The following is a 22,608-nucleotide window of genomic DNA, read 5'->3' as shown; positions in this document are numbered from 1 at the left end:
TATATATATTCACCAAAAAGGGCCCACATATACGATGTAAATGAGAGTGTGTGTACTGCCACACTGCATAGTCGAAAGAATAGTAAAATCGGAATAGTTACCTGCAACAAAGATAAGCACAGACAACAGCACCACGCTCAGCAGGATTACTACAATGGCCGTGCATTTCCATGTACATTTTGCGGCTAACCCTTTCCGGAAGTTCAGCGGCGCTGAATAATGGGATGGTGCTCCACACATTGCACTGCGTGGCGGTAGCACCGGTCCCGTATAATTTCTATCGTAACTTTTTAGTGTGTCTTTCGTGGGCGTCGAACAGGCCGATCCACTTTTGTAGTCGATCGGTGATCCTTTGTTTATATCTGAAACGAAACGATGGGGAAAAAATTAGATTCAAATTTTTGGAACGAAAATTGATTTTGAAATTTATTTTTTTTTCGGATTTATAAATACTTTGGAGACAAAACTGTAAACACCAACACGACCAACAACAACAACGCAACCCTTTATTTGTCATGATCAATGTTCATTCTTTATACTTTGCATTGTTTAATATAGGGGTTATTATGCACAGACGAAAGAGATAAATTTATCTTAATGTCAAGATGAGGCTTATGAATTGAGAAACAATCCCCTATTTAGTGTGACATAATACAAGCATTGTGCATTATGGCGCAACAGCATTTTATAAAATCTAAAATTGTTATTGTGGGTGCGCTTTTCCGTATAACAGCTATACGTGCATTTTCAATCATACCCTACCGTTAGAACCATCGCAACCAACTTTTTATAAAGTGTATGAGATTTAAACCCATTACATTTTGACGTTATCACGCGCATTACTAAAAAGTTGTTACATTTTTAACATTGCTCACTCTATTAACACGTCATCTGACATTGTATTTGTCATTCGGAATGCTCGCACGACCAAATCGGATAGTCGACATTTCATTTAAATAAAATCTTTCCAGATTAATTGTAGACATTATGAATATTGGAAGGAGTACTCCTCTAGAATGCATAAAAAACTTAGTGCAAAAGAGATGGAAGATTTTGTGAGAGAATTTCATACGTTTACTCTCTCCAAACCTTGCATCTCTTTTGTACTAACACATTGAAATTAATTGCGGCTTGCCAACTTTCGGCACCCTGGACTTTACTTAAATAGTCGAGGAATGCCTCCAAATAAATTTCTAAAAATCCAAAACTGAATTCTAGATTTTTAGAAATTTATTTGGAGGTATTCCTCGACTATTTAAGTAAAGTCCAGGGTGACGAAAGTTGACAAGCCGCAATTATTTTGAATGTGCTAAGGTTTTTATGTGTTCTAGGGCAGAATAATGACATTTCTGAAACTATAATTCTTTGCACGATTCGTAAACCACCATGTCTAGTTCACAGCAGGCATGAGCGCCGACGGAGAAACCTCGGCGGCGGCTAGCCGAAAAAATTTTCTCGGCGGCGGCGAAAAAGTCGGCTTGAAAGTGTAAAACAGGTATGGTCTATTGTCCGCCCGGAGGACATAAAAATTTTATTTTCGTACTTAAACGCACTCATTTTCATATTATTTTGACATAAAATGTGAGTGCGTTTAAGACGAATTCGTCGATCGACCATACCTGTTCTAGACTTTCATTGGCTTAAAACGGCTCGGCTGGAGGTTCCTTTTAACTTTTTTTCAAAATAACAACGTTTAGATAAATTCATGGAAAATGAACTAGTAAGCATGAAAATGAAATTGTACGGAAAGCGAAAATGTAGGTAGATTAGGTTGTTCAAAGTGCAAGTGGAACTGGTCTTCTTACAAGCAAGTCTCTAAGTCTAAAGTTCACTAACACGTCAAGTTTTATTGCCTCAAAACTTGAACTAAATGGAAAATCATGCTCCGGTACACTCATTTAACTCATTAAGAAAATGGTTTTCGATAAGAAATCGAAAGCTCACGAAAATCAAGTAAAAATTGAAAAGAAAAAAAAATCGAGAAAATTCGCAAAGATCGATAAAGTTTTCTCAAATTTGTGAATTAACTGATTGTGCGCCTTCGGCTCGTTCCGCAAAGGTCATACTTGCCAAAACAACAAACTTAGAAGCGAGGACGTAATATACCATTCTGGAAAATTCATGAAAATTCAAGAAAATTTTCAAAATTTTCTTAATTTTGAAAAAAAAAATTCAAAATGTACTTGAGCTGCTTAGGATCAACAGGAATCTCAGTTTTCAAAATTATTTCACCCATTCACCTTTCGAAATCTTTATTTCATTTTCCAGCCGTTTCAAGCCGGCTTGAGCCGTGTTTTTGGCACCGGCTCGGCTGCGGAGCGGCTTGCTCAAAAATGGACGGCGGCGGCTTGATCGGCGGCTTATTTTCGGCGGTGCTCATGCCTGGTTCACAGTAAAAGCCGAACCTTTTTCAGCAACGTCGCCCTGGGACTTCTCCTTGTTTCAATTCAATAACTTCTGCTTGTGTCAGAATTATCCACTCTTGCAATTGCATCCGAGAAAATCTGTCTTTTTCTTCTAAATTTCAAACTGTTTTTCCAAACGTTTCCGCAATTAGAACAACCCCCATCCACCGAACTTAGCAATGTGCAAACATATAAATATTGAACCAAAACCCCAACATCTTATAATATGGATTTTGTACTTGTTTTGTACAGAGAGCGAACCTAATAATAACAACCATCCACACTCACACTCTTCCCATAAATTTATTTAAAATATATGACAATCACAGTTACATGAGAAAATTGGGGTTGGAAAAGTTGCTCTACATTGGATGACGTAAAGTTTTCTCGTTTGTTTTCAATGACAATTAATTTTACTTTTGAGTGACTTAATTGCAATAATAACACAGCATTCATTTTATACATGGGGATTGAATGAATGAATGTGTTTATGGTGCAGATGAAATATGTATATACATACACACACACGCCGCCATATATATATATTCTCTATATTGAAATTTCTATATGTATAATGTCAGGATGATCCGAAAAGTGTGCATTTGATTGTACTTTGTGTCCCTTCAGGGCAACTTAAATTATATGTATGGAATATATGTATTTCGAGTCTGTTTTACTGGAGCGTTATAATTCAATGAGATGGAGCTAACGATTGTAATGTTTGCCGTACCATGCATTGAAAATATCAATCATTTTGTGATTAATTGAGGGTGGTAAATTTATTAAGTTGTAATTTATGGAAAATTTAGCTCAATCTGAATATGTATACACCGATAAAGTCGTCAAGTTTTCCACGACTTAATTATTCCTGGAGTTGGAAAATAATTTCTGGAATTAATGAGAAATATGCTGAGCTTTTCGTTTAAATAATTTCATCGGGTGTTCAAAGCGAGTGAATTTTTTACAGCTTCATCGTGGTTAATCCGTTGTAGCTTTACAGTACTTCAATTCTAAAGTGAAATTTTATGCAGCGAGTTTCTCGACAAATCTCACGGATATAAACAGTGGTTCGTATTTGGTCGTCGAAATCGGAAAATCATTCAACAAAACCTCAGTTCTTTATAAAAAATAATTTTAAACAAGCAGAGAGATGGAATCTGCTACTTCTAATGTTTAAACAGTCACTAAACGTTTTAAAGTTTGAAGTTTTGAAAAATCTACTCCTTCAATACTTTTACCACACATTTTGCTACATAAAGACAAACCTATCGAGTCAGGCATGAGCGCCGACGGAGAAACCTCGGCGGCGGCTAGCCGAAAAAAATTTCTCGGCGGCGGCGAAAAAGTCGGCTTGAGCCGGCTTAAAACGGCTCGGCTGGAGGTTCCTTTTAACTTTTTTTCGAAATAAAAACGTTTCGATAAATTCATGGAAAATGAACTAGTAAGCATGAAAATAAATTGTACGGAAAGCGAAAATGTAGGTAGATTAGGTTGTTCAAAGTGCAAGTGGAACTGGTCTTGTTACAAGCAAGTCTCTAAGTCTAAGGTTCACTAACACGTCAAGTTTTATTGCCTCAAAACTTGAACTAAATGGAAAATCATGCTCCGGTACACTCATTTAACTCATTAAGAAAATGGTTTTCGAGAAGAAATCGAAAGCTCACGAAAATCAAGTAAAAATTGAAAAGAAAAAAAATCGAGAAAATTCGCATCGATCGATAAAGTTTTCTCAAATTTGTGAATTAACTGATTGTGCGCCTTCGGCTCGTTCCGCAAAGGTCATACCTGCCAAAACAACAAACTTAGAAGCGAGGACGTAATATACCATTCTGGAAAATTCATGAAAATTCAAGAAACTTGAGCTGCTTAGGATCAACAGGAATCTCGGTTTTCAAAATTATTTCACCCATTCACCTTTCGAAATCTTTATTTCATTTTCCAGCCGTTTCAAGCCGGCTTGAACCGTGTTTTTGACACCGGCTCGGCTGCGGCGCGGCTTGCTCAAAAATAGCCGGCGGCGGCATGATCGGCGGCTTATTTTCGGCGGCGCTCATGCCTGATCGAGATCTTGTCAATGATTTTCGTCGCCGTTGTCGATAACAGATGGCTAAATCGCTAGTTATTTCCAACATTCCATTCAACAATATTCACCGAATTTCGCTAAGTTTTATACGAAATTTCTATAAATTTCACTTAATTTATCTCAATTGCACTAAATTTCGTAAAATTTCTTTAAATTTCATTTATTCATCAAAAACGTTTTCTAATGTTAGGACCTGATTGTCGATTCAATTTGTAGCAGTTAGAATATACAATTTGGTATGAGTAGATTAAAGCTCAAATATTCATCAAAACCTGACAATTAAGCAAAGTTTACAACTGCTGTTCAGAGTTCTGTGCCACACACACAACAAATCGAAAGAAAAGTGAACAAACGGAAAATAATTTATTTATAAAATTCCGCACCACACCAAAGCCAAGGCACCAAGCATTAAATGATAGAAAATTGAAAATAAAAATGTTGAACCCCAATAATAATTTCCTTGAAAATTGACACAAATCCCCACATAAAAATCGATTTCCCCGATGGTTTATATTTTTTTCGGGTTTTTCTTTAGCTTTTTCGAATTGTAAGTATATTTTTCATCCACAAGAGATTGACCATAAAATATAAATGAGGCGTATTGTTGCACGACGAAATATGTTTTCATGTCGGAATTTGCCATGAGGAACGCATGAGGAACATCATCATATTATTGTATGAAACAAACCGAAAGAGAGAAAAAAAATTAATCAACTTAAATCCGCCTTCACGATCTTATGTACACTATATTGTATATATAGATGTATATGTACTGCCTCGCCATATATAAAATATATATTGAAAACCATAAATATTTATTCAACGTTAAATAAACACGCAACGAAAAATCAATATTAACTTCATAAATATATTCCTTTGCTTTTTATTTCATTTAGCAAAGAAAAGAATCGAAAAGATGCAGAAAAATTCTGAACCCCGAAATACAAAACCCGCTCGCTCTCCTCTCACTCTCTCGTGTTCATTTTTATACATCATGTATGCAAGATTCCTTTGCGAACTTCATAAATATTTGAGTTACAGCTTCCACAATATATTCATTCATTTCTCGCATTCAGCCCAAATGTTCCCCGAAATGAATCGATAAAAATTCGTATTTTTTATTGATGGTAAAAAGTCATCTCATAACCGTTTTTCAAGTCACTATCAATCGTTTTGATGCTGTTCCGTGTTTGTGTACCATATGTACTGGAGGAAAATGAGAGAAGAGAGATGAAAAAAAAATCGAATTCAGCGGCAATTTTGTATGAGATCTCATATCTAATCGATCCAAGAGATCGAATCGTACGCTCTCTCTGTACGGAAAGGACCGGGACTTCGTTACTATCAATTTTGTTAACATAACAAATGCGCGGACAAATCGCTCAGATGGGTTAAAAATCCCGAAAGAGTAGAGAGCTCGTGCTTCGTATCCGGCCAACAATAAACTCGATTCAATTATTGCAAATTGACCAACTCAGAGCGATTGTAATCAATGTTTAGGATAGATGCAATCATCACTTAGATCTTCTATGCTATTAAGTGCCCATTCCACTCAAAAAAAGTACTCCGTGAGAGAGCCGTTAGAGCGCCGAGAGAGCAAGCTGTCAAATAAACAAAGAAAAATTGAAAAATTTTGTCTCTCACACGGAGTACTTTTTTTGGTAAGAGGAAACTAAGCATTAAATATAACGATAATGACTTAAGTCATTTTCCGGTACTTATTCCATTAAGTTTTCGCCATGAAAAAACGCAATCTAATTGAACGATTGCTTTTGTAAATTGTTTAATAAATGTTCTTTCAACGATCAAGGAAGGTAAATGTCTTCAAAAAGTGTTTAAGTTTCTGCACAGAGCATCTCTTCGTGATAATTCTTGATAATTCTTAAAAATTCTGAAAATTATTAAATTTGAGAACATTAGGAATTTTAAGAAAATTCAAGAATTAATTTCCAAAAATTATTTAAATTCGGAAAAATTCTTAAATCTATGAATTTTAGACTTTTAAGAATTGATTTCTTAGAAACTCTGAAAATCCGAAAAATTCTAAAAATATTTAAAAATTCTTAAAATATTAAAAATTTCCGTTGAGACAAATCATTTTAAGACTTTATATGTAGGAAATAACTAGCGAGCTGTTATCTAGCCATCTGTTATCTAGCCATCTGTTATCTAGCCATCTGTTATCTAGCCATCTGTTATCTAGCCATCTGTTATCTAGCCATCTGTTATCTAGCCATCTGTTATCTAGCCATCTGTTATCTAGCCATCTGTTATCTAGCCATCTGTTATCTAGCCATCTGTTATCTAGCCATCTGTTATCTAGCCATCTGTTATCTAGCCATCTGTTATCTAGCCATCTGTTATCTAGCCATCTGTTATCTAGCCATCTGTTATCTAGCCATCTGTTATCTAGCCATCTGTTATCTAGCCATCTGTTATCTAGCCATCTGTTATCTAGCCATCTGTTATCTAGCCATCTGTTATCTAGCCATCTGTTATCTAGCCATCTGTTATCTAGCCATCTGTTATCTAGCCATCTGTTATCTAGCCATCTGTTATCTAGCCATCTGTTATCTAGCCATCTGTTATCTAGCCATCTGTTATCTAGCCATCTGTTATCTAGCCATCTGTTATCTAGCCATCTGTTATCTAGCCATCTCATCTGTTATCTAGCCATCTGTTTATCTTTATCTAGCCATCTGTTATCTAGCCATCTGTTATCTAGCCATCTGTTATCTAGCCATCTGTTATCTAGCCATCTGTTATCTAGCCATCTGTTATCTAGCCATCTGTTATCTAGCCATCTGTTATCTAGCCATCTGTTATCTAGCCATCTGTTATCTAGCCATCTGTTATCTAGCCATCTGTTATCTAGCCATCTGTTATCTAGCCATCTGTCATCGACACCGACGACGAAATTGACAAGATCTCAATAGGTTTGTCTTTATGTAGCAAAATGCATGGTAAAACTAATGAAGGAGTAGATTTTTTACATCAAACTTTTAGTGACTCTTGAAACATGAGAAGTAACAGATTTCCCCCCTCTGCTTGATTATTTTTTATAAAGAATTAACAATCGAGTACATATGTACTCGATTATACATAACAAGTCGTATCAGCAACAAATAATTATTTAAAAATTAGTCTAGCACAAAATTTGAATGTACGAACGGGTTGTTAAATTTCAAAGCCGACATTACACAAACATTATGGAAGCCGTTAAAACAAATCATTAAAGACTTTAATCGGCATTAGGATCACGTATAATACTTAGTGTTGTATTCTCAAAAAAAAAAAAAAATTAACGAAACAGTCAAACATTCAAACAGGCTCTCCGAAAGCACTTTTTCATACTCAATGAACCATCAAAACCGTGAAAACATCGGCACAAAGATGAAATTATGAACCAACACCCAAATCTACTTGATACTTTTGGTGTGTATTATATACATGAATGTTATACAGCAGATGAATAATAAAAAAAAATCGTTTAAAACACAACTAAATAATAAAACAATTTTCATTCAACGAAATACGACTCTCATTGTCTGTTAAAAATCTAATTAAAGCGTGAACATTTTTTGTTGGTTATACCTTTAATAAGAACATATGAATTTGTATCCACATTACATCCGAGACGAGTGTAACCGACAAGAGAGAGAGAGAGAGAGACGAATAAAAAAAACACATTTCAAAATCGATCTCAATTTTCAGTCTGAAAGTATCCCATGGTGTTACAAAACAGTTTAGATTAAAAAAAATTATATTTTATTTCACGTATTATTAATAACACCATGTATAACATGCTCCAAACTGAATATCATCACACCGAGTGATAAAATTATAAAAATTTTCAAAAGCATAATTCTGGATTTAAAATAAAAAAATTTTAATTCGATTTTTTTTTAAACCGAAAAAGAAGAAAACAAAAATTACAAAATCGGTGAAAAAAGAATTATTTTCAATTCCATTCCGATTTATCGAACAAAATATTAATCAAAATTTGTTATTGTTACAAAATATACAAAAATTTTCCCACATCTTTACCAGATGGAATTAAACGATTTACTCGAAAAAATATGTCTTAACACGGCTCCCCTTGAAGTACATGCTCTAAATAGTAATTGGAAAAATTGATTTTTTTTTTCGTCTTCTTAAGATAAACACAGAATTAACACGGCCCATATTGGAATAATAATTTGTCGAAAAGGAGAAATTTAGAAATGATATTTTGAATGTGGGATATGTTTGTTACACTTTTTTTTTGGGAGAAAAGCGGATGTTAAATTACGCTCACATTGCTTTCTCGTGCACTAAAACGTTAATTATGTTAAACAACAACAAAAAAACGACATTGTTTATTCAAGTCGTTCCGATTAGTTAACATGTTAACATGGGTATGGTTTAGATGGATGTATTTACTTGAATATGAAAATACATAATTTATCTGCTAAAATAAATATTTTCTTTTCTGTATGCATCAATTCATCCCTAATAACAATCTATGATGCGTTCATTTAGATCGTTTCTTTTTTCAATTATTTTTTAAAAAAAGAAACCAGATTTCCAATGGTGATGATAGTCATTACATACAATACATATTCCTATCAGTCAATCACTGTACAAACTGAATCTGTTCTGTATTCTGAGGACAATGTACGAACCGTGGTTCGATTTCAATTGTTTGAGCCAAGGGTCGGACTGACTAACAAAATGTGACGGGTGTAATGTGACGGGTGTTGAAAGCTCAGATTAAGTAAAAAAACTACAATTAACCTGTTGCAGACGGCTGACATCTGTTATCGACAGTAAAAATAAACGACAAGTTCTGAATAATGACGTCTTATATAGCAAAAAGCATGTTCAAGACAAATGAAGTAAAAGATTTCTGAAATCAATCTGTGAAAATTTTCGATCAAATGAAGTGATAGTTTGGATAGTAAAACTGTTAATATGCTTGATGTGTGTGACAGGTTAGGAAATTCTGCGCGAAAAGTTAAGAACAGCAATAGGTGTTCCTATTTCACCATATGGTCAGTGTAAACTTGGGTTGAGGTGTTGACAGATTTACTAAGAGATTTAACATCTTAGCAACGGCGAGAATATTGCCATGTAATCATCAAATCTATTACTTTCTTTGTTCAACGTTCGCCGGGATTTTGAAAAAAAAAAATCTTTTACTTCATTTGTTTGAACGTGATATTGTGGCTATATAAGACGACGTTAACCTGTATCGCTTATTTTTTATCAATGCTGTCGATGACTGTGATTTAATAAATCTAAAAAAGCATGAGAAACTTTAATTTTCATTAATGCTTATCAATATCAATTTAATTACGACCACTCCTTGATGTTGAAAGCAACAACTTTAGAAATTTAATATGAAACACAAAGAAATCAAAAACCATTTTGCTAATTTTAAGCGAAAAGAGAAAAGTCTCATTCAGCTAATCAACACAACAAGATTTTTATAATTTTCTCTTCGTTTTCAGTTTATATGTGCACGGAAAGTACGTTTTATTTAATGTTCTTTGAACGATTTTTTTCTTTTGTTTATATTCAATGCGTCAATACCCGAAGCACATAAAAAGGGGTTTGAAGTTCGAAATGGAAGAGGTAGAACGAAGTTCGATTCGATTTAATTGTTATAAAAGTTCGATTTTACTCAATAAAAGCAGTGAAATTCTATGAAAATGCAATCGTATTATCTAACAAGGAAATAAATGTTCCGCAGTAAATCTATTGAAACAGGATATGACGAGGAATGCATTTTACAACATTTTCGAATTCCATTCGCTTTGCACGGATAAAATTATTTTTCGCTTGCATTCGTTCATTCAATTTGCAATTACCATCATATAATGCATCATCGATTACGTAATGCACTTGAAATTACAATAACAAAAGTCGAACATAATACGAAAATATGAAGTAACTGCTAACTAGCGCTGGTGCATGGTAGACATCTTCTTTTCTTCCATTATATATTTACCATACACAACAAAGATGGCGTACACACAATTCCCTATCTTTCCGACTGAATTGCTTTTGATTATGTTACGTCGTACTCTGTAATTTTTATGGAAATAAATATCGTTTAAGTTGGCAAAGAAAGAAATCATGTGCTTTGATTGTTAGCATTTTTCAAATAAACATTTCGTTATGGGTTGAATGCCAATAACTGTATTGAGCTTGTAATTTTACGTCTTTATTTCGAAATAACTTATCAATAAAAAACAACGCTCGCTTTGTAATTTACGAATATCATGTTTAATATTCAGCGATGTTCGATCGAAAGGCATTGTGAAAAGATGATAGTCGATGGAGTTTTTATTTTTATTTAAATGAAATTTACGATTTACGAGGGGCGAATGAACTATAAAATCCTTTGTCAATCGAAGAAAAAAAGGGGAAAAAACTGGAAATTTAATTTGGAGGAAGTTGGTTGTAGAGCGTAGCGAGCACCACAAGCCATACAAGGAAATGAAATTTCCTTTTTTCCAGAGGTCAAAACTTCATTTTTACTACAAAGGCCACTGAAATTTCAGTTGAGGTCAGAAAATCACTATTTTCTCACCTGCGGTATGAAAAAGCTTAAGAAAATTCTTTGAATATTTAAAAAATTCTTGAATTGATTGAAAACGGTAAAGAAAATCCTCAGAAAATCATTGAATCCTCAGAGGAGTTTCCATTGCCAAATTGAAGTGTACAAGACTGTTGGTATCAAAATTCGGTCTTTTCCATCTGTCAAAAGTGACGTTTTAAACGTCAAGTACAAAGTTTTGAAAAAATGGTCAAAATTGTTGGTGTGCTTGAATTGAATCATAAGTACAATAGAATTAATAAAAAATCGGTGATTGAGTAACCTTTTCGTAAATTTAGACTTTTGACGTTTAAAACGTCACCTTTGACAGATGGAAAAGACCGACTTTTGATCCCAAAAGTCTCCGCCTCAGGTTTTTATGTCGGAGAACAGTTCTTTGACAATTTATTAGAAATGGATTAGTTTGATTTGATTTGTTCACAGACCTCACTAGCAGCCTGTTTTACGGCCAATCAGTACAATTTGGACCACCCACTTAACGTAACTTCCTAACCACGCCTTGAAGTATGCAGACAAGTTAGGTGTTTAATTGATATTTCGCCTAAATGTAGGCTAGTTATGTGCACACAAAATAAATTGTATTTTTCATACGAGTCATTTAGTATGTACATCGTTACAGTCGCAGAAAACACACTGCAACTACTCAAATTATGAAGCCATTTGGAATTGTCTGACACAGGAATCGAATAAAAATCGGACCGAAAAAATGTTCAGATTACAAAACCACCCAAATTAAAATGAATTCCAAAGTCAACGGATTTAATCCCGAACTGTAATTCAATGTACCTAAACGGGACAGTGTAATCACGATACACAAAATCGTTACAACATTTCCGATGCAGCGAAATATGTTTTACAATGCAGTATTTGTTGTGGTGTATTATTTGCTATAAATTCTTTTGTCCATTAGGTCACCGAAACAATCCTCAAAATATCGATATGGCATAGTAATATGGTGGTGGGTAAGTGTATATATATAATAAATATTGTCTCTGTCTGGTGACCCGATGTCTATGCATTGCATAGTTCATATATATATGTTAATAAATAAATCCAACTTGGGACACGTATGTATAAATGTTTCAGGTTAACCGAAATGTAATAAAATCGATGTGGCTAACATTTATATACTGTGCATCATAAACTGATCGGTTTACCTAACCACAAATTCAAATTCAAATTATTGTTACATTTACATGTCCATCAAATTAACAGACAATTATCGCATGCAATCAATTAAATTAACAATTACATCTCATCCTGAATTGGTCCGAGGTATAAATATTATTGCTATCTTTCGCAATAAATGTATGTGCATCGTTTTGTCTATATAACCAGTGTATATATACACATACTGTTCTCTTTGTGCTCGGGACCATCAGAGGTGTGCGTAGCATTAATAGATTTATTATGGGACACACACATAATAGTATCGGAGATAATATATAGAGTCAGATGAGGGTATTCAGGTTAGAATTTATAAATGTGCTGCAAATTAGCTAATTTCAAGATGTGTTATGTATACGACTCTGGTGAATAGTTGACATCGTTGGGGAAATATTAAGCAATTATTGTGACTAATTTAATAATCATATTCGGTCTAACATAGAATTCACGATAACGGAACTACGTCGCAATTGTAGAACTATGTGAGTCTGCCGACCGGGTGTTTTTACGTTGACTAACTACGATGGATCATTAGGAGAGGCGTCTGAACGGATGCAGCTTATCGAGAAGCTGATGTATCAGCATCAGCAGGGACTAAAATAAGGATTTTTTTCGGTGTAGCCAGATCTTGTCAGGGGCCCATATTTTTGCTTTGAAGGGGCCAAATCTAAATCTGTCTATTTTTAGTTAAGGCTCGGATCGGGTTCGGGTTGACCTGTTTAAGTTCAGGTTCGACCTGAACCTGCTCTTCACCTGAACATGAAATTACCATTTCGGGTTCGACCCGAACCTGACCTGAACCTGAATTGGTTCGACCTGAATCTGACCTGAACCTGAATTTCTCATTTCGGGTTCGACCCGAACCTGACCTGAACCTGAAGTTTTTATTTCAGGTTAACCCGAACTAACCTGTTTTGACCTGAACTTAAAGCAACTCAATGAATCTGACCGAAAATACGGCGGTATGAACCGTGGTAAAAACTACGTTTTTTGCAATTCTGAAGAGAAATCAACCATTCCTATACAAACCATTAAAATATGCATGTTTTAATCAAAATACACAATTCAAATATGGCATAGGCAAGGCATACAATCGCAATGAAAAACTCAATAGCAAATTCCACTTCATTTACACCAAATTCATTGTTTGTATCTTAAAATGTTATAAACATTTTGTCGCACTGTTTTTCGGTGCAAGAAAACGTTTCTTGCACTCCTTTTAGCTGTGAAAAAAGTGAAATTATACGACACTTAAATCACGCAAATAATGGCTAATTTCAGTCACAGAGATGCAAAAACAAGCTTTTCGCAACAAGTGACGAAAAGTAGGACTTTCCGTTGCATTTATTGCGAAAAACGTTGTATAAAACTCGATGATAAATGCTTTTTTAGGCACACTATGTGTATTGTCACACTCGGCCTACGCCATCGAGTGACAATCTACATATCTAGTGCCTGAAAAAGGATTTATCACTCGGTTGTATAAATAACTATTTCTAATTGTATACAAGGCTTTCTTTCTAACGCATATTTTCAGGGAATTAAATTTGACGTTAACTCTGTCATAGTATATGCGTGAATATTTGTGATTGTAGCTGTTGTATACAGGGAAGGGTGTAAACAAGGTTGTATCAACGCTATTTTTACTGGCCGCACTAGATGTTTAGATTGTTACTCGAGGCCGCAGGCATGCATCGCATTGCCTTATAAAGCTTTTATCACCGAGTTGCAACGAAATTTCAACTTTTCGTCACTGAGTTGAGACGAGTAACTTATATAACAATTAACAATAAGATAATAGTATTTTCGTGCCAAGACAGGCCTTACGAGCGAAGTGAACGAAAAATCATTTCAAAATATTTAGCATTTCAGTTTCAAACACTTTTATTTGTCGCATAATTAAGTGTCCCATAATTTAATGTTAGACATGGATGTCCATTCGTTTCAATCGACGCTCAATTCTAAAAAAATGTATTTAAATTAACGTAATACAAAATTAGGAATCAGTTCAGGTCAAAACAGGTCAGGTTCGGGTCCAACCCGAAATAACAAATCAGGTTCAGGTCAAGTTCAGGTCGAACCAATTCAGGTTCAGGTAAGGTTCGGGTCGAACCCGAAATTGAAATTTCAGGTTCAGGTCAGATTCGGGTCGAACCTGAAATCATAATTCAGGTTCGGGTCAAAAACAGGTTCGGGTTCCGGTCAGACCGAACCCGACCCGTTCCGAGCCTTATTTTTAGTGACAGACAGATTAGACAGATTTTCATAAGTCGCACTTTTCAGGTCCTAGGTATGATTTTTTTTAATACTTAGTTTTGATGATACAAAAACAGTAAACTGCACAACTCTTAAAGTATAAGTGAATCTCTGATTCGAGCAAATAATTATTTAGGTATATAAAAACGTTTAAAGGAAAAATGCGATGCAGGCGAAATTTAGTAGTTTTAATTCTTCGGGTTCTGGTGAAGACGTTTCTTTCGGCGCAGCGGGAAGAACTGACCGGGAAATATCTAGATAAATCTGCAAACTTGAAGTTAGAATTTTGGCGTGGTAATTCAAACTTTAGAAGTCTTGACCGCTAATGGTGTGGCATTTTACGTCAGAACTCAAAAAATTTAACGAATGATTCGGTTTTCGTCTTTAAATTTATTTTTATTTTATCCTTAAATTTTCTTGACGCAAGTTTTGTTGGTAGTTGCATTGGTTCAATTGTTGAGTTCAGTCGAAGCATTAATTGCATGGTGATTAGAGCCATATGGGGAGGTCAAATGCTGTAAATATACTCCTCAGTTAGAAAAACGGTTTCACCATAAATACAGTGAAATTTCTGTGGTGGCAAATGTCGACGGCAGTGTCGCCACTTTGAGGGGCACTGTCGCCAATTGCCTATACACTTGTTCCTTACTTTAGTCCCTGAGCATCAGGGTATATTATCGGTAAATATGTATACCGGATTTAATGAAGTTTATCTAAATTTCGGTAAATTTTTGGTAAATTTTTGGTAAATTTTTGGTAAATTTTCAGTAAATTTTTGGTAAATTTTCGGTAAATTTTCGGTAAATTTTCAGTAAATTTTCAGTAAATTTTCAGTAAATTTTCAGTAAATTTTCAGTAGATTTTCAGTAAATTTTCGGTAAATTTTCAGTAAATTTTCGGTAAATTTTCGGTAAATTTTCGGTCATTAGCAGAGGCGTCTGAACGGATGCAGCTTATAGAGAATCTGATATATCAGCATCAGGGCCTATTATCGGTAAATATGTATACCGGATTTAATGAAGTTTATCTAAATTTCGGTAAATTTTGGTAGATTTTGGTAAATTTTCGGTAAATTTTTCGGTAAATTTTCGGTAAATTTTCGGTAAATTTTCGGTAAATTTTCAGTAAATTTTCAGTAAATTTTCAGTAAATTTTCGGTAAATTTTCGGTCATTAGCAGAGGCGTCTGAACGGATGCAGCTTATCGAGAAGCTGATATATCAGCATCAGGGCCTATTATCGGTAAATATGTATACCGGATTTAACGAAGTTTACCTTAATTTCGGTAAATTTTGGTAGATTTTTGGTAAATTTTTGGTAAATTTTCAGTAAATTTTCGGTAAATTTTCGGTAAATATGTCAATAATATGGACTGATTTCGCAACCCACAGCGACTATTTCGGGAAATCATTTTACTATTTTTCCCTAAATTTACATTTTCCAAAAAAAAATGATAAAAATATGGAAAATCTTTGGAAAATGTTGGAAAATTAAAGGAAATATGAAAAAATGTTTTCTCAGAAAATCGTCCCTGGGTATCGGTAACTTGTAATATGTTTTCTGTTCAACAAATTTATGGAACAAAAAATTCTGCACGAGCTCGTAAATGCATCGAATGTAACGAATTAACAGCAGTCATGAATCACCATTAATCATAATCCAAAAGATAGAGAAATATCTACGCAACAGCACATTTTCTCTTCAAGACGATTAAGGCACAATTCAAATTTCATTCGATAATAATGTTGAAATTGAGTAAAAAAAAGTTGATTAATTTAAATTGGCACCAGCATTCTTTAAACTCATCATATCAAAACCATTTACGATTTTTTTTTGAAAAGATAGAGAGAGAGACACAGTAGAAAAAAAAGACCGAAACCATCAAATCGTTTTTCTTCACATAATAGAAAAATTTACATTTTGTGTACCACTAAAAACGGAAGGCTCATCATCATTTTGAATATATGTTTCGTAAACATATATATATATGCACAGACAATCACCCAGTATAATTTCAAAACGTTCACATTTAATATTACAAAACAAAACATGAATAATATTCGGTTATTATGATATGATGTGTGTGGTGTGTGCGCTTCAATCATCATCGTATACATAAAAATTTCATGAACGGAGTGGAAGAACAAAAAAAAAGAAGAATTACATTCAAACACACAAGAACAATAATTTATGATAATATTTGTCGTTAATTGCTAAGTCGTTGTTCGGGTATATTTAATATTATTAAAAATAATGTTTTTTCTGTTGGTGTTGTCATTGTTTTAAGAAGTTATTTCGGAGTTAATTTATTCATTTCTATTTTTCATTTTTACTGTAATTTACATGGTCTTGTGTGGCATTTTTTTTTTGTTGTATTCACTTCTATTTCACGATTTTTTTTTCTGTTTATTCAAGGGAAAGTCAAGGAATGTTTTTTTCTATATTTTCGTTGTTTTCGTTAAATTATGATCATATACATAATCGCGTATAATATGGGCAACATTAATGATTTGATTATTATCAGATAGATAGATGTATGTTCGTGCTATAATGGGGATCAATTGCTCGGGTGCACGCAATTGCATAATATAGTTAAAGTTTCGGTTGTGTGTTTTTTTTTTCTTCCTCTCTCTCACCCGAATTCCACTACAATTTCTCAGGGTATATTTGAATTGGAGGAAAAGTTTTATTCGGAACAATTGTATTGTTTTAACGAATTCCTGGTATTTTATTATGTTTGCCAATTGAAAAACTTATACTTGAAAGTTAGACATACTTTTCATAAATTAGACTATGGCAATTTATATAAATTGTGAATTTGGTTGCAAAATTTTACTTGATAACGATTGAGCGCCACGGTGTGTGTGTGTGTGTTTATCTGCTTTTCAATTTACAAGAAACCGTTTCGGGGTATTCTGAACTGATTGTGTTATTGAAAATTGAAGTATTGAATTGTGAACGGCTCAGATTTATTTGCCAATTTGTACCTTCAATACAGTTTCGTGTGCAGGGCTTATTTTAGAGAATTTTAATTCTGAAAATTACGAAAATTCTGAAAAAATTCCGAAAAAGTTCCGAAAAATTCTGAAATAATTTTTCGGAATTTTTCAGAACTTTTTCGGAATTTTTTCAGAATTTTCGTAATTTTCAGAATTAAAATTCTCTAAAATAAGCCCTGTTCGTGTGTACCCAGAGTGGATACATCTGCAGAGTACATTTTACTTCCCTCGATTCAGTGAACATATATTCAGAGCTATACTTCAAAACCATATCGGATGATCATCATTTATTTTACCTTTTAATGATACCATCCGTCTAACAATAGCGTGTACAACATCTGATCCTCATTTAAAATCAAATTTAAACTTTGCCATTATTGCGTTCCGCCTAAACAGTTTTTTTTCCCTCTTGTTGCAACAACATTTCATTCTGCATTCATATCCACATGTGACACTTTTCAAGAATACATTTCCAACGTTAAAAATGATTCAAATTGCAATGAAGTAAAAAAAAAAATGAAATTGCGCGCATTACATACAGGATATATTTGTGTGCATTTTCTTCCCAATCTGTTATGTCAATTATTATGACTATCCGATGGTAAAATGTATGTATACCCCCCATACGAATCTCCGTATATTATTATACATTTCATATGGCTCGTTAAATAGTGTTATAAAATGTAACGAATAATGATAGCGCTTTGGGGTGTGAAAAATGCTATTCAAAAAATAGAGAGAGAGAAAAAAAGAAATTATAGTACAAGTTACTCCCCGTTTTATTGTATGCATGGAGTTGAACACAAAACACAATTTTTGCAGAATAAATTTGGTTAATTTAGTGGCTGTTTTCATTATACATTTTTTTCGTAATTATATGTAAAATGGATCGAAATTGAAAAGAATTATTCAAAAATGTAATTGGTTTTGTTATTGTACGATATGAATTGCAATTGAGTGAGAGCAGAAAAAAAGGGAGTAATTGGAACGTTCACTATGTTCGTTCACTAATGATTTACATGATTTGCAGCAACATTTTAAAGTTGCACGCTTAAAGCTTGCCTACCTAATACAACGATTGGCGAGATTAGTAGCACGTCAAACCATCTGTTATCTTTAACGTTGACAAAAATAAGCGATGAATTTCTGGTAATTTATATTTTCTAGCAAAAAAACTTGTATTAAAACAATTGAAGTAAAAGATTTTGTATAAAACTTTGGAGGCTGAATGTTTATATCCTGTGATAGGCTTGACGTTTGTGAAAAGTTGCGTCCAAAAAGGTCACCTTTCAAAAGAGATTCCATGGATATTCTAAAAATTTATAATTTCCAATAACAATTCGAAGAAAATTCGAAGAAAATTCGAAGAAAATTCGAAGAAAATTCGAAGAAAATTCGAAGAAAATTCGAAGAATAAAGTAGAATTTTATGAATCTTTTAAGATAAAAACATCTTGAATTGAATCTATTGATTTGTTGACATTTTAGAAACGGCAAATATACATCATTAAATCTATTACTTCATTTGATTAAAGTATCGAAAAGTTATTCATACAAATTCTTGTACTTCATTTGTTGTAGCATTCCTTTTTAACTATAAAAACATGATTATTCGTAGATCATCACTTAGTTTATCGTTGTTGTCGATAGCAAATGATGAGCTTGTTTAAATTGTAATCGAGTTGCTTGAGCAAAATGTTGAATCCAGAGGCAAAAGGCTACCAGCCGATTGCATAAATTCTGCTCCGGTCTCTCTATTAGTTATACGATTATACTGGTATGATATTCTCGCCAGCTCGAAAGCGCCAGTAGGACTACTTTTGAGAAACAAACACCTTATTTAGGGCATGTTGTCCGTTCAAGCTCTGTATTTGTTCTGCTTTATTTGATGGTTTAACATCGTATTTATAGGCCAATGCAGTGCCTTTGATATCATTTTTAATTCAATTGCACCCTTTGATCAATTTTATTTTGTAGTGTGAAAACACTCGCTCGGGATTGAACACAAAAATTATGGAAATTCGACCATAAATCGAAATAGTTCACAGTGAAGTAAAATGTTCCACGATACCCAATTTTCTTGAAATTTCAACCTGTTCCGTTCGTCGAATAAACATCTCAACAGAAAATTATTTTGTTGTTAATAATTGAAAACCGTTTAGCACGTTCAACATTCCAACGACAACACAAACGTCTGCACTTAACATTCAAATATTAAAAAACAACCTCCGCTTCACCATAAGATTCAACAACCCAGTGTTATAAAGCGTAATGTAATCATATAAAGTAATCTCTTTACGAACTCCAATTGTAACAATATACCATGTTAACACAGAAAATCAACACAGAAATGTAGACTGTGCTCCAGAGCTACTGCTATGTAGCGTAGCTGGCTGGGCTGGCAAATAAGAAAATGAAGAAGTTGGGGGGAGATTCGTTCTTAATTTTGAATGATGATATTGCTTTTTAATTAGTCTGAGGAACTCTTTTTGATAAAGGATCGCACAAAGAAGTATAATAAAGTCTAAACATAGCATTGGTGTTGTTTGTGACTTTTTAATAGAATTTGTGGTCTTTTAATGAAATACTCTGTTTGATAAATCAATGGCGTTGAGTGAGAAGAGGGTTTCATTATTTGTAAACGACTAGACTAGACAGTTGGATTATCGTATCGTTGCTTTTAATTTGAACCCGAGACGACGGAATATTTTTTTTTAATTGCGTTTATCAATGACAAAATCGAATGTGAAGCATGTTAATGCGACATTCTAATTCAATATTCTGTAGATTTGAGAGGCATACGCCGAGACATAATGGATGATAGTGATGGCGCTGATATCTGTTCACTATCTGGATATTTCATCAGCCTGATGTGTAAATGTAAGAAATTTCCGTTCCTTCAACAGATCTTCAGTTGATGAAAAGAACGGAATGTATGCAGAAGTAAAGGAGTTCGTATGTAATGCCTTTAAGTGTGATTTAAAGCTTATGCTTATCAATTTTGTATAATCCAATTTACGCACAAATTTTTCGCGAAAATCCAATAAAATGCGAAATATAAATGTCAGAAACGTATGTGGCGTATAGAAATATAAATAAATCGTTTTTTTGCCTTGGTGAAACGGAATAAAATACCGCCACCACCACCTCCACCACCACCGCCACCACCACCGCCACCACCACCTCCACCACCATTATAATATCATAAACGGAATTCTCAAGGCATCTTCGCTCGTCTCCACCTTGTGGAATACTTGAATACTTTACACGGAGCTATGCCAAAAGCATATATTGTGATTGCGCCTTACATGTACGGTTCTTTATTTAAGGTACACACCGTATATGTAACTGGATGTATGGCATGGTTGTCGGCGCGCTGGAATTTATACCATTCGCTACTAACATTCGCTACGTTGCAAGCCGGAAAAGTATGGGTCGCTATGAGAGCATAGCATTGCCGAAACAGATTATGTTGTTGTCAGGTTCAGATCTTGAAATGAAGCAATTTCGAAAAGCACTGAATGCTGAATCACACATGGCCTTGTGGACAAACAAAAAAATGTGTCACTTTTACGTACACTGTTAGGTCACACATATCTTTTGCACTCCACTCGGTGTGATTATCCAACAGCGTTGGGAAACATGATAATGTACTTGAGAATTACATTTTTGGGGTTAGCCACGCTAAAAAAATGACAGCATCACTGAAAGAGGGTGGATGTGGATATGGAATTTCTGTTGTTTTTTTTTCGGGTGTGGAATGCGATTACCTTTTCTCTTATCTTTATTTATTTTAAACGGATGAACTTTGCGTATATGTTTGTCGAACAATGTCATGCAAATATAACTTCCAGAGAGTCGAACAGTGAGGGAGAAAACGAAAAACCTTGTGTTAACAGAAGGCATGGAAAAGGATTTTTTTTTGGTTCAACATAATAAACCATTTCATCACTTGATCGAAGTCAGGATTATGCTACGGGATTATTATACCCCCGTAAACCTAATCACACAAATTGATTTTGATCAAAGCATTATGGGGCCCTGTTACATACCATATATTGATATATTTATCCCGATGCCTTGCATTACAGAAGACAAACAAAATCACCGTCCCACACCATTGGAAAAGGGAACAATAAATATTTTACGACTAAATTCAATAAATAATCAGCAATATTCGCGTATTTTATGTTCCATTTTCGCCAATATAATTTTTTTTCCACACTTTTTTTTCTGTGTGTTGCTAGAATTTTATTTTGTGTAACAAAGATTACAATCTTCTGTTCTTGTTGGCGTAAATATAAACCATATATACCAGCTACACGTATTATATACTACGTACGTACATAAATGTAGTGTTATACACACGCATTGTATTTGTATAACTTTAAGATGAAGCGTTCCGGTGCCGTATAAAAAAAAAAACTTACCCTTGACTGGCACATTATTTATATATAGAGAGGCACACAGAAAATGTGCTTGATTGAGGGTTAACATAAATATTACGCAATATTGCTGAGAAATACATAAATATTTTTATTTTATTTATAATGGAAACGCATGCGCCCATAAAACATTTTCCTCTTGTTCTTTCAATTTATAATATTTTAATCAGTGCGGGAAAGTGGTCCCAACAATCATTTCCATCGTTCGATATGTATTTGCAGTTCGAAATTCCGTTTTTTTTTTAATCCAAACATTCAAAAGCCAAACATACTATAAGACACGTAGTGCAGCCACGATGAAAGCAATAAAAAGTTTTTTTTTTATTTTTAAATAATTTATTGAAAAAAGGGATTATGCAATTCAGTATAACGAATGTATTAAGAGTATAGTCTGTTTACGGTGGCGAAACGTGTGTGCGATTAACAAGTAGCGCATATATATGGTATTTATAAACAAGAACGAATGGTATGTTTCGACATTAACAGGGTTCCATAATAAACGATGTGCAATGTGCATGTGCATTTGATTCGCCCTTCATAAATTTTTGCAGTTTTAATCGCATTACGAATAAAATATTTCTACATCGGGTGTTGGAGGGGAGCTCTTCTGCAGTTTATAGAAATGCGCGCATATGTGCACTCGCTATCAAT

At 34.0% G+C, this 22,608-nt stretch overlaps 1 protein-coding gene across 5 annotated transcripts in view; it reads right to left on the bottom strand.

Annotated features, from left to right (window-relative positions):
- The window catches only part of LOC119082722 (teneurin-m), a 536,832-nt gene that overhangs the window by 33,670 nt on the left and 480,554 nt on the right, over positions 1–22,608 (bottom strand). For all 5 annotated transcript variants that reach the window (XM_037192307.1, XM_037192305.1, XM_037192306.1 and 2 more), the window contains one exon: positions 102–362. In XM_037192307.1, the coding sequence (XP_037048202.1) occupies positions 102–362 (261 nt within the window). The remainder of the gene's footprint in view (positions 1–101; positions 363–22,608) is intronic.

The sequence above is a fragment of the Bradysia coprophila genome, unplaced genomic scaffold (assembly GCF_014529535.1).
Source record: "Bradysia coprophila strain Holo2 unplaced genomic scaffold, BU_Bcop_v1 contig_476, whole genome shotgun sequence".
Taxonomy (NCBI): Eukaryota; Metazoa; Arthropoda; class Insecta; order Diptera; family Sciaridae; genus Bradysia; species Bradysia coprophila.
The sequence above is the reverse complement of the archived record's forward strand: the minus strand, read 5'-3'. Positions and strand labels throughout refer to the sequence as shown.